The sequence below is a fragment of the Pyricularia oryzae genome, chromosome 3, assembly GCF_000002495.2.
Source record: "Pyricularia oryzae 70-15 chromosome 3, whole genome shotgun sequence".
Lineage (NCBI taxonomy): Eukaryota > Fungi > Ascomycota > Sordariomycetes > Magnaporthales > Pyriculariaceae > Pyricularia > Pyricularia oryzae.
In genome coordinates, this window is record NC_017849.1 from 3,714,371 (window position 1) to 3,729,270 (window position 14,900).

The following is a 14,900-nucleotide window of genomic DNA, read 5'->3' on the forward strand; positions in this document are numbered from 1 at the left end:
GATTTCTATGCGCACCCCTCCACGTCAAGCCCGTTACCAAGGGCCCTGCCGGGTCGTTTTAATGGTTGTGCTCTCGTAATATGGGCGCCCCGAGTTTGAAAAAGAAAAGGGAGAGAAGAGAATGATATCTATCATCTTTGTCGTTGGTTTAAGGCCTGTCCAGCGTTGGCATGGCACCCGCAAACTCGGCACAGTCTTTTCTCACGTTGAATGAACCTACGGATAGATGCGTTGTTGGACCAAGTCTTGTCGAAAAGTCAATCCGGGAATCAGACGAGCTGAAGCTTCGTGTTAGCAGACTAGAGCTAGTGTACTGTGTTCCGCATATTATTATATTCATTTATTTACATAAAGGCGTGACAAATATCTCGTCATCATAATCGGCCCTCCTCTTGCGCCCTTTCCGCCTGATGCCTCTTGTTGGCCCTACTCTGTTTACGACGTTGTTCGGCCTCAATCTCCTGCATAATGGTCGTATCGGACGGGAAATAGATCCTTCGGATGCTCTTGACGATCAATTCGAGCATGAGTGCCGCCATCAACGCCGCTATGACAGCTAGCCACCACTTCGGCACCCGCCCAAACCCGTGAATGAAGGACCCCCGGACCGTGTAGGGCCCGATGCTGCGATGGTAGACGAGCGCCAGGAACAGGTTCCAGACGAACCAGCCCGTGATGGTGATCAAGAATCCGCCGAGAACGATCCAGGTCTTGTGATGCATTTCGACTAGGCTGTTGTTGACACCAATCATGTTAGTCCGCTGGCCGTCTACTCACTTATCCTGATCTCAAAGTCGTGAACAAGGAGGGGCGGAATGGAATAAAAGTCAAACGCAAGCAGCAAAACTTACAGCATTTTGATGTTAATAAAAATAACCACGGCCGTAAACACGGCATTTCCAATCGGGAATATGGTCGTGTCGTCGTCCGAGTAAATCGGCGAGTACGCGGCAAACACGGTAAAGAAGATGACGAGGGCCTCTGCGGCGCCGAGGACCATCCAGCCAAAGTACTTTACAAAGTTGAGCCCCTTGTCCTGCTGCCCGAGGACGTACAGCTCGGGAAAGGCCAGCAGCGTCTCGGCCGAGAGGTCCTGCTCAAAGACGCCCATGAGCACGACGGCGAGCAGGGTGAAGAGGGCGTTGAAGACGGTCAAGCTCGCCGACTCAAACAGCGACGTGCCCGTGTAGGCGTTGTAGCGCGCAAACAGCGCCTGGTTCAGGTAGAAGACGATCTCCTTCCAAAAGGTGCCGAGGATGTACTTGCTGGTCCGGACGTAGTTCCACCTGCCGTGCACGAGAAGGAGCCGCTGCAGGAAGCGGAATTGCGCAATCGAATAGTCCGATATCCTCGCGGCTTGGAGGCCCTCCTTGCCCGAGATGCCGATGCCGACGTGTGACGCCTGGATCATGGCGACGTCGTTTGCGCCGTCGCCAATCGCCAGTGTCAGGGACCCTGGGACTTTGTCGCGGATGCATTGCACCACCACCGCCTTTTGGGCTGGTGATGCTCGGCAGCAGATGACAGCATCGACTCGCGTCAGAAGATCGTAAAAGAGGTCCTTGGAGGCCTTGGAATTTTCGACCTCGGTCAGTGTCAGTCCATCAATGACGACAACAGAGTGCTCGATGGCTCCTTCCTTGACTTCACGCAGCACTCCGTCCATGGTTTCGTCGATGTGTGGGCCTTCTGCTGAAGCATCCAGTATAAATATGTCGGAAAAAGGCTGGCAGATCTTGGCGGAATGTCCAATGTTGATTGCCGTCTCGCGTTTGTCACCAGTCAACATCCAAACCTTGATATTGGCCCGCCGGAGCTTATCGATGGTTTCCGGTACGCCATCCTGTAACTTGTCCTCAATCGCAGTGATGCCTGCAAGCTCCAACTCCAGCTCAATCTTTTCAGCTACCGAGTCGATGCGAGCTTGACGGTCGACCAGGCTCGTCTCGGCCTCATGATACTCTCGTTTCCAGGCTACGTAGTCTGCCTCTTCAATATACCGGTAACTAAACAGCAGCGTGCGTAGTCCCTCTGAAGCAAAGTCCTCAATATGCCTGAAGCATGCCTCAAAGATATCCGCATCTGAAAGCATTGCAACTTCCGAGGAGGTATGGTCATCGTGTAATCCAAAGTCGGACCATTCCCCGATAGAGCTCGGACTGACCGGACCGGACATTTTCCTGGCCGAGTCCATCCGCATGCTGCGCCGCCTGTTTGTCCGTCTGTTGACGGCAGCTGCCACTCGATCTACCAACTGTTTCAGCCTTAGTCGTGGTAGCAAAGCACTGTCTGCTCCTTTGCTCAATAATAATATGCGACCTTCGGGAGTGCCCAGAATGACCGACATCCGTTTGCGATCGCTGGTGAATTCAATGACGTCCAAAATAGTATATGTGCCAATATCCACGTCGTCGTTGCTGCCACTCACCGGGCGCTGCAGCTTGATGGTTTCGCTGTCGCGATCTATCATGACGTAGCCCAGCTCCCTGGCTGCATTGATCAAGGCCAGCTCATCCGGGGACGCAGCTTGGTACTCGATTTCGCCCTTATCCGTGGTCTCCGGTAAACAGGTATTGCACAGTGCCATGCAGAGTATAAAGTGCAGCGCCCTCTCCGACAAGGGCGTTTCTGGGTTGTATTGCAGGTGTTGCATCAAACCTAGCGTTTGTAGCTCGGTCTCCGGGGCTTCGTCGCGGATGCCCATGTCGTGATTCCATACATAGCCACCGAGGCTCAGCTTCTGGAAGCGCATGACGTTCTCTGTCAAGGTTCCAGTCTTGTCGGAAAATATGTAGCTCACCTGGCCCAGGTTTTCGAGGATGGTAGTGGTGTTGGCTACGATCGGCGTGTTGCTTTCGGCGTCGTACATCTCGATGTCCTGCAGCATATAAAGCTGCCCGATTTTGATGGCCTCAAGACTGATATATAGAGACAGTGGGATGAGAGTGTTTAAGAGGATGATGAAACCAAAGACCTGTTCGCTGATGCTCAAGCGCACGCCAAACATGTACCAGTTGGTTGGGCCGAACTCTGCCTCGAACTCGTCGTTGCCAATCTTGAGGCCCACAGCCAACATGACAAGAACAACGATAAGAAGCAAAACGATGCGGTTCGTGACGGCCTGCATGGCCGGGTGTTTGGCACGTACGCTTTTGTGCGCGTTCATGCGGATCTTACACTCCTCACCAGAGTTGATGACAAGGCCGTATGCTTCGCGGGTGTTCCTCATCGTGGAGCCACGAAATACCACTTGGTCTCTGGTCAGCGGCATTGTCTTGTCGCCAACACGGACACTGCCGTCAAAGGAATATATGTCGAGATTTGGGTCCTCGGCGATCACCGTGGCATCGCAGTGACAGATTCCTGCCACAGTGCCACAGCGCTTAGCCAGCAGGGGACATGCTTGTTTGCTCTTTAGGTTCGTCTCCCCATCCAAAGCCATAGTATCGATGTAGGCGATCCCATTCGTTCCCGACGCCGAAAGCAGAACCAAGTCTGCGGGCACTTGCTCGTCCCTTTGTAAGCGCACAACGTCCCCGACTCTTATGTCCTGCCACTGAACATGCGACCAGATGTTCTGCCTGGCCGTACTGTGGTGGTCTGTGTGTCTGTCCTGTTTGCTCCCGCCAGCCTGATCACCCTCGCCTATCTGACGCAGCTCCGTCCCGTCGCCAAAATCTTGGCCAGCCTCGTCGTCGGTCCTCTCGCGTTTACTGGGGCGCTTCACTCCAATCTTACCCTTCTTGGACCGCTCCAGTCGACTCTTGACGACTCCGTTAGGGTCCAGAACCCACGCAGAGCTGCGGTTCTCTACCAGATCAAGCTTATATCTCCTGTAGTCGTCATAGCCCTCCTTGGCCATGCTGAAAGCAACAAAGACGATGAGCGGCGCTCCGGTCGTGTACGATGCCACGGGACTGAGGCCCGGTATCAGCTGCAGGATGGCGATGATGAGAAAGTAAAAGTTGGCAATCTTCATAAACTGGAAAACGAGCTGCCGTGGTAGGAAATCCCAGATCGTATAGCGGCTCGACCGGATAAAGTTTGAGATGTACGGCTTGCCGGTGCGTTCGTCGCGCAGCTCAACCCCGTCCCGCCAGCGCGCGCTGAGCGGGACCTGACGGCCATCCCGACTGGGCGGAATAGACCGGTGGAAAGACGGAATCGCGGCGGCGACGCGCTCCAAGTTAGCCGACACATACCGGCGCCATATGGCCGACGCACTATCCGAGGTCCCATGGATAGCGTCAGCTATGCGCAGATGCCGTCTGCGAGTCTGCCGCTGGGCCGGCACTCGGGTATCCCCTCCTATAGCTTGCAGTGGCGGCGCCATTGCTGAGTCCTATCGTCCTCCCAAAGAGAGCCCTCTTTCAGCCCCTCTACCCTGCCTCCCTTCGAATGCTTTTCGCAGAATTAAATGTCACGGTTATAGCAGCTCGAGTAACCGAAAGATGCGCTGCGCGGAAAATCGAGTGCCCCCACTAGTTAGTCCTGTGTATGTATAATCCTGCAGGTGCTGAGACTTCTGAAGCTTCTTCGAGACACCAGAACACATGGCATCAAGCCCAAGCGACTCCGCGCCATGCGGGTTCTGAGGAGCTTGCTGCAATCGTATGTATGTATGTGCTTGTTGCTCAGGGGAGAAATCGATGGGGATAAGAGTACGAGAAGAAGCGCCTTATTCGTACAGAGATTTTAACAAACACGAAAGAAAATACGTCATAAAAATAGAAAAAAAAGGAATAAAAATACACGCCGGCCGCGCGACACTGTTGACACTGTTGAAAGAAGCTGCAGGTTAGAACGGCGCCTGTCCTCGACGGGGTACCGTAGCTGAAGAAAGAGATCGCACCCAAAGAACGCACGCTAGGAAGCCTCACGTTAAAGTTCTAGTTCCGCCCAAGGTTTATGACGTCTAAACCCGCCAATTGCCTCGTTGGGACTGCCCTGGGTATTATCCCCAATGACGGGCGGGGTAGGCGCTAAACTGATCGAGCAACCCAGCGAGTCAGCCCGAGCTTTTAGATTGCCGGGAGCCGCTAGTCGGTGGATAAAGACTGATCTCCGGTCCCGATGGGTCGGTGCAGAGGAGGCGTCGGTGACTTCCACTCTGCAACAAATTCAGAGGAGATGGAGGGGAGAGGGGAAAAAACGGAATGATTACAAAGAAACCCAAATCATCCGAAGAAGAAAACAAAGTCAAAAAGCTACCCCTAAAGTTCTTCGGAGGGGATGATGAATCCATTCATTCTTCTGATTCTGGGGCTGATTCCGTAACCCAAAGGAGGCGCAGCACCAAACACGCACACTTGGCGGGCTTGCCCACCCACCTCCATTCGAAATGTCGTTTGAGGTCTTCCATTTGCCAGTCTTGCCAGCACACCTGCACCCTACGACTGCCAAGCTGGTCGATCAAGCGTTGGCACCGAGGCTTCCGTAGCCAGGTGAGCTCGAGCGCCGCTTCCCTTCGCCGAGCAAAATTGAACCTCCAAAAGCCCGGGGGATTCGGTGTTTCACCCTATGTAGCTCTCGTTTCCATGGTTTGCTTGCTCGTGGCTAATGGAAGAATTGGAACGTGCGTAACGTCGGATTGTTTCTTTTCAGCACGCCGTCCCTCAACTGAATGAACTGGTCGGTTGCGACTGTGACTTTAGCGTCATAGACTTCAGACATGCATATATTATTACCTACCTAGGCAGGTTTCTATCTAGTCTAGGTACCAACCTAGATGCACTTTATTATAATGTTGCCGTCCAAATTTGCCCAGTACTATAGTACCACCGATTCTCGCGAGATAAGAAAAAAAAGTTCAGTCAAAAAAAAGTACTTTGATCGCTGCCGAAGCTACTTTGCCCTGCAGAATATAATCCGAAAAAAAAGGGGGGGAGGGGAGGGGATTAATTGCACGTTGGCCAGCAAACAAACATCCACACAGCGTCGTAACAAATTCTAGACTAGACCCTTCGAATACAGTTTGAAAGCCATGGATTCCCCCAACAGCTTCGGCCCAGCAATGCCAACCGACTCTCAAACGATAAAGCAATGGTAGGTCAGACATTAAACTCTCTCCGTGCGCTCAGACATCTCGTGAAGGAAACAAGTCCATCGGCTAAGAAAAAAAAACCACGATGCGGTTTGCCAAAGCGTCCAGGCTTATGTATCCTTGCGCGACAAATATGTGCTCGAACTGATATAAATATTAAGTGTCGCCATCCAAGAGGCGAACAATGATGCGATACTAGAAACTAGGTGGTCTTCACCCTTTTCGACGGTTTATAAACATGTGAAAAGTCTGCTTCACTCCCTAAACAAAAGGAAATGGTGTTTTTTTGGAAAATGCTGCGCGGGCATCCGCCCGGGCCCTTCGTATGCCCAAGAGAATCAAGGAAATTCAACATCGTACCAAACAAGTAAAAGAACAAAAAAAAAGAGAGGGGGGCGATCGAAAGGTACAGCCTATCAAAAAACATCCGCTCAGAAGGCTGCAGATGTCTTGATGCTGGGCCGAACCGTGCGAACAAAGGTACATCGAGATAAGTTTTTTTCGAACTGGGAAGAGGAATTATCCAGATGCCAGACAACGCCAGAATGTATATACCAGAAAAAAAGGGGTTAAAAGAGTAAATGAAAATCGCGAAAAATCCAGCAACCGTCCCTCCCATTAATGAAATCGCGCCAGATTGGGTATATGTGTCATATCCTGTCTTTAAATGAAACTCCCTCACCACCTCAAATGCCGCTCCAGACTTCATAAAAGCGCCTAGGGCTAGCCATAGCTCAAATTTAATTGGCTCGACGCTTTTATGTAGCGGCCAAAAGCATTCTGAATTACCCAAAGCAAAGAATGCTCAGTCGGTCCAGACAAAACCAGATCACTGGCCACCAATGCCTTGGTGGACGCTCTCGGGAGATAGACTCGATGGGTCAACCGTATCGAACTGGACCAATTGGTTCATGTCAAGTTCGGCCTGGCTAGGCTCAACGAAAGCTGGCGAGTGAGGAGGGTGCATTGGCAACGTGATGGCGTGTTTGGAGTACATGTCGTTCAGGCTGTGGCCATCATCCGAGATCGCAGACGAGTCGCCGCCGTGATAAATGTCGGCCGAGGCGCTGCGTCCAAGCATAGACATGGGAGGAGATTGATCGACGATTGCCGGGTCTCCGCCAGAGAAAGAGATGGGAGACACAGACTGAGGGACATTCAGGTTCGTAGCATTCATCATGGGCGACAGGAAAGTGCTGCTGTAGGGAGTGTTGAAGTTAGATGCGGGTAGCGGCGTGTTCTCAGGCGCCTGGGAAAAGAAAGACGGGCTGTTGTACTCCGAGGGCGAAGGAGCAGTCGTGGCTGACATGGGATACTGGCGCATATCGAGTCCAAAACCAGCTTGAGTATCGATGCGCAGGCCGGGGCCGGCAGGCGAAAGCGCGTGCGGCTGCTGAGGCACAGGAGCATAGATGTTGGGGCTATGCGGCTGCGGCTGAGCCTCTCCGGGGTGCTGGATGTAGAACGACGGCATTGGGGTTTGCAGCATCGAGAAGTCGACGGCGATCGGCACAGAGCGACTGCGCTGTCTCTTGTGGCCGGGACCACGCATAACATGGTGCGCTGGTGAGATGCCCCACTGGGATTCCTGGAATAGACCGACGTGCGGCTGCGCAAAGTTGGGCTGAGATGAGGGCCTGTTGGTGGGCGATACTGGAGCAGACACAGGCATGCCACCGTGGGCCATCGGGTCGGGGTGGTAGGCCATTGTGTTGTGGCGGTTCATGAATGATTCGAGTGATACCAGTTTGGCGAGTTGACCGCTGAGCACCTTGGGGTTGCCACCGAGGTGGTGGACGAGACATTGAGATGCCTGCTGGTCCTCGGTGAAGTCGCCACACTGGAAGAAGCCATTCGAAGTCGGCGACTGGTCCATGAAGAAGCTCGGGGGTCGGTTCAGTTCAATGACAATGCCTCCGACCTTGGTCGGGTCATCGGCATTCTCTACGCAAATGCTCTTGATGCACGAGAAGTGATACTCGATCTTGTATCCTGCTTGCTCGTTGTTGATGTAGTAGGTCATGGTGCACTTGTCGGGCGAGTAGAAAACGATCAGGTCCATCGTGTTCTGGCCTACACGTGTCCACTTTCCGATGCTCAGAGAGCGGCAGGTAAGATGGTGAATCACTGGGACAGTTAGCATCACCAATGCTCCCGCTGCGTGTATCGTGTAGATTTTAGACTTACCAACTTTGCTGGGACCGCCCTGCTCTCCCGCCATGAGCATGTTTCCATGGCCATATGGCATCATACCACGGCCAAGGAAGGCACCGGGAAAACCTTTACCAGACTCCATAGCCTGCATAGCGAGGTATGTGCGCATCGACTCCGGTATGCTGTCAATATCCTCGCCAGTCTCCAGGCTCTTCTTGGCCATCAACTTGATCTTGGCGCGCCTGAGTCGTGTATGAATTTGTTAGCAAAGCTTCGAATGAAACCAATTCAGGGCGAGACAGGGATCTTACCTGTTCTGGAACCAAATCTGAACAGACCTCTCGGTCATGTTGATTTCCTCGGCTATCCTGTCACGAACAGTTGCTGTGGGTGTCGGGTTCTTGGCGAACTCCTGCTCCAGGGTCGTCAGCTGGTCCTGGGTGGCCCGCTGGCGCTTCTGGTTCTTCTGCTGCTGCGTCAGGGTGCTCTTGCGCGGTGGGCGGCGAGAGGCAGAGTTCGGGTTGGCGGGCGTCGAGGGCGATGGTGTCTCGTTAAGTTCGCCAGGGGCGGCCGAGACGGGTGATGGAATTGAGACCTCCATGTTGGAGCCAGTATCAATCTTGAGAGAGCCGGCTTCACCGAGGGGGCCAGGGCCCATGGGCATATTAATCTCAGTAGCCATTTCTTGCGCGTCAAGACTGTAATATCAAGCGTGCGATAGAAAAGGCGGTCGAGGGCTGAAGGTCAACTTGGGCCAGTTGCTTCCAGTTCCAACTTTCAAGCAGCTCTTATTAGGTGTCCCCAAGTTCCTGATAGATTCCGAGTCGATGTGTCGTAACCAGCACGTTGAGTAGTTCGTTCGGGATCGAGGGTTTGTTGCTGATAGTGAATAGGGAATATATGGTGGTTATGCAGGTAGGCAGTGATCTTTTTCTCGTTCCAAAGCTGAAGGAGCGTGGTGCTGGTCCAGCAAAGTGACGGACAGGCAACAATGTCGAATGACAGTATTGACTACAGGGGGCCTCGTACGATGGAGCCTCACGGTAGTTAATATTCGCGAAGAGTCGATGAAGCCGACAAGGAACGAAATGGTATCCCGGAGAGAGTGACGGGATCCAGACTTGGCTAGGGAAAAATTAATTTGATATCAAAGGATTGACTGAGGTGAGGAAAAGAAGAATAAAAGGATTGAAGGGGGTACGAGGGGAGGAAAAAAAAACAGAACGGTCGAAACGTGTGGTGGGCTGGCGATCACGACGAGACGAGAAGAAGAGGGAAAGGCGAAGAGACGTGTGTAAAAGGGGGGCGGCGAGCATCGGGTGGAAAAAGTCGAAAAGGGTAAGAACAACAGGAGCCAACCAGGTGCCACCCAGGAGTCAGGGTGCGGATGGAGAACGGCGGGCAAGAATGGACGACCCTATTAAAAAAAAGAAAAAAGAAAAAAAAAACCGACGGACTGGAGTGGAGGACGGCTCACACATCGGACCCCTGTCGGTCTAGCGCCCAGTTGGTGCTGGGCTGCACTGTACCAAGTACTGTCTTGTGGTGTGGTGTGGTGTGGTGTGTTGTCCCCACTGCCACCAAAACAACAACAACCCGCGCGGCCTTGGTGGCAGTTTGCTAGTCGAATGGCAAGTCCGCAGTTGTGAACGAATGGTGAATGATGCCTGCCTGGTGCCTGTCCAGGGAAGAGATCGGCCAAGATGGGAGTCAAGTGACATATGCATGCGGTAATGGCAGAAAAGGGGATAGATAGACTTGCATGCCGCACGCAGTCTATACTTGAACGGTACAGCGGATACTTACTACCTACCGAGCTACCTACCACCTGATGCGTACATGTTCAAGATTATGCGATGGCCAGATTGAGCATGATACTCTTTAGCGGCAGCATCCGACAAGAGTACAATTCTGCTGCTACAGAGAAGGGTAAGACATTCAAGACTGATAATAACACTAATAAATCAGAAGGACAAAAGTATTTTCAACCAAAGTAAAAAAAGGTTCCAGACTAGATAGCTTAGCTAGCTCCTGATGTCAGCCAAACGCCAGCCATGCTAAAGAACCCAAGCTTGTGCCTGCAGCAGCGCGCGCGCGCGCGCGCCGGTGTGGCCAGGCTTCAACTTGACTAGGATGTGTGGCGTGGCGTCAGAAAAGGGCGAGCAGGGTCCTGGCACCCCCCAACCGAACCCAAGAAAAGAGAGAGGAAAAAAAAAAAAAAAAAAAAAAGACAGACGGCCCATCCGGAGGCACAGTGCGGTACCTGACCGATTGGCACCCACCCACATTTTAGGAACCCGACCCAAAGAACGGGCGTGAGACCCCCCTTTTTAGACGTAACGGAAAAGATGGGATGACAGCGCCCCCAGTTGTGCAAGGACGCGCTGGGAAAAGTCGGAGGTTTGTATCACTAGGTGAATTGAATGAAGTTGACAATGGTTGTTCTGCTAGCGGATGGTACACGTCTTGAAGAGGTTGGAAACATTCGGTAACAACACAGTACATAAGCGGACTTACTCATCGGCACGCAGCGGATGTTTGTTTCGCCAGGGTTAATGGATGATGGATGACTCTCTCAAGGCTGGAACGATGTGCTTAAGGCATGGTTGCGCGTGACCTGATTGACGATCCAAGGGAGATCTCGGGAGCCACGGCATTTACAGTTAGTAAAAAACGACCTTCTGGCTTGGTAGACAACAAAACAACAGCACACTACAAATGCCAGGCCTCTCCCTTGTGCACTGAGTACACAAGATTCCCTAATCGGCCGAATAAGAATCCAAGCATTGCCCATGTAAAAGCCAAGAGAATTGACGGTCGCCCCCTCTTGATGATGCGTTTTGTTACAAAAGACGACGCACCGACAAGACCACCTAGAATTCGAGCTTCTCAGGGGGGCCAGTTTTGAGTCGTTGGATCCAGGGCTTGCCCTTCAGGGATATATTTGCGCTTCATGCAACCATAAACACAACATATCGCAAACTTGTGTAGTCTATAGAAACCCATCATGCAGCGGAGAAGTTAATTGCGGAGAGGGCGATTATTGGTCACTACGTCTTTTCAGCTTACCCGCACGCATCAACATCGCGACGACCGTGATATGTATGGTACTAGGCTCAGTAGTTGGGCAGTAGAAGTGCCACCGCGTACTGAAAGAGCCAAGCAAGTAACGGGTTTGACCTTGGGGTCAGAAAACATATCACCACCTGGGATGTAGTTGCTTGAAATTTACTAGGCGTGACTTTTCAATCTATCTCTTTTCCATGACTATTCTTAATGGGAAGCCTTTTCTTTTCTTTATGTATTCCACATGGATGAAGTATTAGTTTACCGACAAAACGAGAAGGCTTCTGGAAGACTTTTACATAAGCATAAGGATTGTATTGTACATGGTACCTAACTACCTACGTATCTTTCAGTGGTCTGATTTTAAACTGATTTTAAACCTCACGCCTTGTCAATAAGAAAGTTTTAGTTATGCGGTTTTCAATGATTTGCACTTTGCTTTGCATTGTAGTATTTTGTGCAACCTCGTCTCTTTTTTTTTCCCGTACGAAGGAACAACTAACTGCCAAGACAGGCTATAGGCAAGCAAGTAAGATCTGCCTCCTTCTACCAGTAGTACCTCGCGGATAATCCTCCACCAAGGCAAAACGCCCAAGCCCCGCGACGATTCCACAACCGCGCCAGAAGCTGCTCCGAGCTTTCGGGGCCGTCGTCAGGGGTTTTCCTCGTCTGGACCATCGGTTCTGCTATACCATTTTGGTGTGCGCCTCTTTTTTTTTTTTTTGTCCGAATGCCTAAGCCCATGCAAGTCAAACGCTACGCAAATACGGCAAAAAAGTTGTGAAAAATAGTTTGGGCAAAGGTGGGCAAACCACAAAAGAAAAAAATAAATAAACAAATACGAAGAAAATACGGGGATCCAAACGACTTTGAGGTGGGCTGCTTTGCTATCAAAGCCTGAATCAATGAGGGGAAGCACGGAGCATGCACGTCAAGCAAGCCAGTGCGATCAACCCTCATGGCAAGGAGACCCCGTTCTCCAAAGGCGATCACCTTGACCGCCGCTCGCCATGCCCTTCCACACAGAGTCAGAGGCGGAGAAGACACGACGTCGGTTCAATCGGCTCCTGCTCCGCCGCTCAGCCACACTCTTTAGAGTACTGTGTCGTAGCAAATTGGTTCTCCAACGCACAGGGCAAAAAATTGGGGATTGGATTACCGGTAGAATTTGGATATCCTCAGCCGTCCACCTCCAAAGGATTGATTATTGGAGCAAGTCCGAATGATGAAATGGGTTCCAGCCTGGCTTTTAGAAGGCGGCCTTGATGGTGTGATGAGATAGCCGGCTTGTGGGCTGGTCGGTCCGGGAAAAGCGGCGGACACGTCGCGTGGGGCCAGTCGTCGACGGCTTTTTTTTTTTTATCCACGTTGGAATGTTCTCTGACCAGTGTAATGCAAACTTTGTTGTTGAACGAACAAAAAAAACATGAAGCCACAAAAGAAAATAAAAGCGGGAGCAAGAAAAGGGGCGCGTTGGGGAGGAAATGCTCACGCTTTACTGCCAAGGTTATAGCCAAGACCCCAACGTGGGGTTTGTCTTCCATTACCTCCAGTCATAAGGTTACATTGTGCCCGCTCATCGATGTTTGTCGCAACTCTCGAGCCCGACAGACCGATAAGACAGCGAAAGTGGGCATGAGTTACGCAAGGTTCCCCTTTGACTTGTGATGGTGACACTCCCAAACCAGTTTTGAATTGGTGACCACAAGAGGGGAAGTAATCTATTGTAGAGAGAGAAAGAGTATAAAAAAAAAAAGATAGATAGATAATCAAGGCTACGGAGAGACACAGAAACACAAACCCGATTACCACAGTACCTTGCGTAGCAGAATCTCTACATTACAGGGACAGGCTGGCAAAGACCTTGGAGGCGGCCATGAACCACAGAAAACTCGCGTGCAACCGCCCAACCCCTGTCCGTACCTTGCATTCTGCATGCATGAATGTCCGTCAGGTACACTGTGTGCTCCCCCAAAACGATGGAACACCATGCATGCATTGTTCACTGCTGGACCACGTACATTATTCTCCATTGCATTTCTGACCTTGTTGTGGCTTTGCTGCTGGTTCCTCCGGAAGAAGAAGGGAGCTGAAAACGTGCCTCCTCCATGTCTCTCCGTCCCGATCTTGTCGGCACGGTCCAAGATGGCCGACCAGCCAGCCTATCGATGGTAACAAGAGCTGCCTACCTAGGTAAGGTAGGGTTGGCTAGACCGGGTCGCCTTCTTACCTACCATGGAAGAAGCGCCGATTTTGGGGGCGCTCGATGCAATGCAATCAATAGAGCCGTTTGCTTGCTTACTTTCCTGGGCCACGTTGACATCATTGACAGACACAGTCAGCAGCTGATCGGGAAGGAAGATTTGTGGCTCTTCTTTTTTTATCAAGCGGCAAACTTGGCCCTGCATTTTTCATTGTACTATAATTGCTTTGCTTGCATGCGCTGTCGCTCATCAAGCATCGGGTTGAAAGCAGCCTGTCAGACAGACAAGTCAAGAGTTGACAGCCACGGAAATTTGACAGCCGCGCCTCTATGCAAGTGGGTGGTACGGTCGCATAGAAACAGCATCCATCCTACGAATGCACACTGTATCCGCTGCACAACTCGTGGTGGAAAAAAAAATGACACAGACCAGACAACAGCTTGGACAGTTCCAGGCCAGCAAAGGCCAGCGAGCCAGGCATTCCTCCTTTTTGCTAGCAGCTAGGTACAGCTACTGTAGTAGGGCAGAAGACGGATCGTGTGCATGCAAGGTCCCACTTTTACCCCTGAGGCTTTCGGCGGACGGGTGCACACTGTACAGGGACCCCCAGTTCGTTCGTCTGTTCCTTTGCAGGCAGGCATTGGGAAGTCAGAACGGCACCTAACGGGTCAAGTCAGGTCAGGTCCAAGCCCTTTTCCCCACCCACCCAGTTCGCAATGCTTGTCAATTGGCTGGATACGTTGTCGTCTCCCTTTTCTGGGCTCCGAAACTTCCTCCAGTCACAGCAGGGCCACATTCCAATTCCCGCCCGCCCTCGTTTTTTTTTCTTTTGTAACTGACAAGGTGGTCCCTCCGCCCCTATAGCTGACGTTTGTTAACGGGCTGCATCCGACATCGCGACAAGCTTGACATCAACGGACAAAGCCGGTCGGGGAGAACTAATAGAAACAAGGGTTGCCCTTCTTCTTCTTGTTCTTCTTTTTTTTTCCTCTTTTTTTTCTCTTCCCCTCGCGATGCCGAGGAATGTTTGTGTCGCAAAAGGTACGTGGTAGAGACAGTGCCTGGACCAGTCTAGGTACAAGTGACTGGGCACATATTGTGGGTAGACCAAAGACCAAGAGAAATGCCGTCCTTTGGACCTTAGGTGCATGGTTTGTGTGGAGGCGAAGGGAGGAAGAACGTCCAATTGCGGGATTCCAACCGAGAGGTCCGTCATGCACGGCTCACTCACTGTCACACTTTTTTTTCGACGTCGTCACCGGCTCGCTGGTATTAATTGCGTCCCTTGCAGTTTGTCTTCATGCCAGTTTCCGATGTCTGGCGGGTTTCGAGCCCTTGAACGCATTGGTCCCTCATGTGACTTGTCAATTGCATAATACCTGGTTCGCCAATCTAGGCGAACAAAGTCCAGGGCAAGGGGGATTGGGGTAAAA

The 14,900-nt window shown here is 51.7% G+C and overlaps 3 protein-coding genes across 3 annotated transcripts; all 3 read right to left on the reverse strand.

Moving 5' to 3' along the window:
* Positions 1-262: 262 nt before the first annotated feature.
* On the reverse strand, positions 263-4,958 carry MGG_04852 (phospholipid-transporting ATPase 1). Its single transcript, XM_003712282.1, has 2 exons — positions 852-4,958; positions 263-732 (listed from the first exon to the last, which is right to left on the reverse strand). Exons 1-2 carry the CDS (start codon positions 4,331-4,333, stop codon positions 375-377), a joined length of 3,840 nt encoding a protein of 1,279 aa, XP_003712330.1. The 5' UTR covers positions 4,334-4,958; the 3' UTR covers positions 263-374.
* Positions 4,959-6,196: 1,238 nt separating this feature from the next.
* Positions 6,197-9,600, reverse strand: MGG_04853 (homeoprotein). The gene is made up of 3 exons (XM_003712283.1): positions 8,509-9,600; positions 8,231-8,439; positions 6,197-8,170 (listed from the first exon to the last, which is right to left on the reverse strand). Exons 1-3 carry the CDS (start codon positions 8,877-8,879, stop codon positions 6,873-6,875), a joined length of 1,878 nt encoding a protein of 625 aa, XP_003712331.1. The 5' UTR covers positions 8,880-9,600; the 3' UTR covers positions 6,197-6,872.
* A 3,502-nt stretch (positions 9,601-13,102) lies between these two features.
* MGG_16817 (uncharacterized protein) lies at positions 13,103-13,586 on the reverse strand (the record flags this gene model as incomplete). The annotated part of the gene is made up of 3 exons (XM_003712284.1): positions 13,103-13,186; positions 13,285-13,425; positions 13,566-13,586. 3 exons carry the CDS (start codon positions 13,584-13,586, stop codon positions 13,103-13,105), a joined length of 246 nt encoding a protein of 81 aa, XP_003712332.1.
* Positions 13,587-14,900: the final 1,314 nt, after the last annotated feature.

Bases quoted from the DNA above. Each gene is read 5' to 3' on its own strand.
- MGG_04852 (XM_003712282.1), bottom strand. From the start codon at position 4,333: ATGGCGCCGCCACTGCAAGCTATAGGAGGGGATACCCGAGTGCCGGCC. The intron at 733-851 runs GTAAGTTTTGCT...TGTCAACAACAG, and splicing joins TTTATTAACATCAAAATGCT to CCTAGTCGAAATGCATCACA.
- MGG_04853 (XM_003712283.1), bottom strand. From the start codon at position 8,879: ATGGCTACTGAGATTAATATGCCCATGGGCCCTGGCCCCCTCGGTGAA. The intron at 8,440-8,508 runs GTAAGATCCCTG...TACACGACTCAG, and splicing joins CAGATTTGGTTCCAGAACAG to GCGCGCCAAGATCAAGTTGA. The intron at 8,171-8,230 runs GTAAGTCTAAAA...TAACTGTCCCAG, and splicing joins GGGCGGTCCCAGCAAAGTTG to TGATTCACCATCTTACCTGC.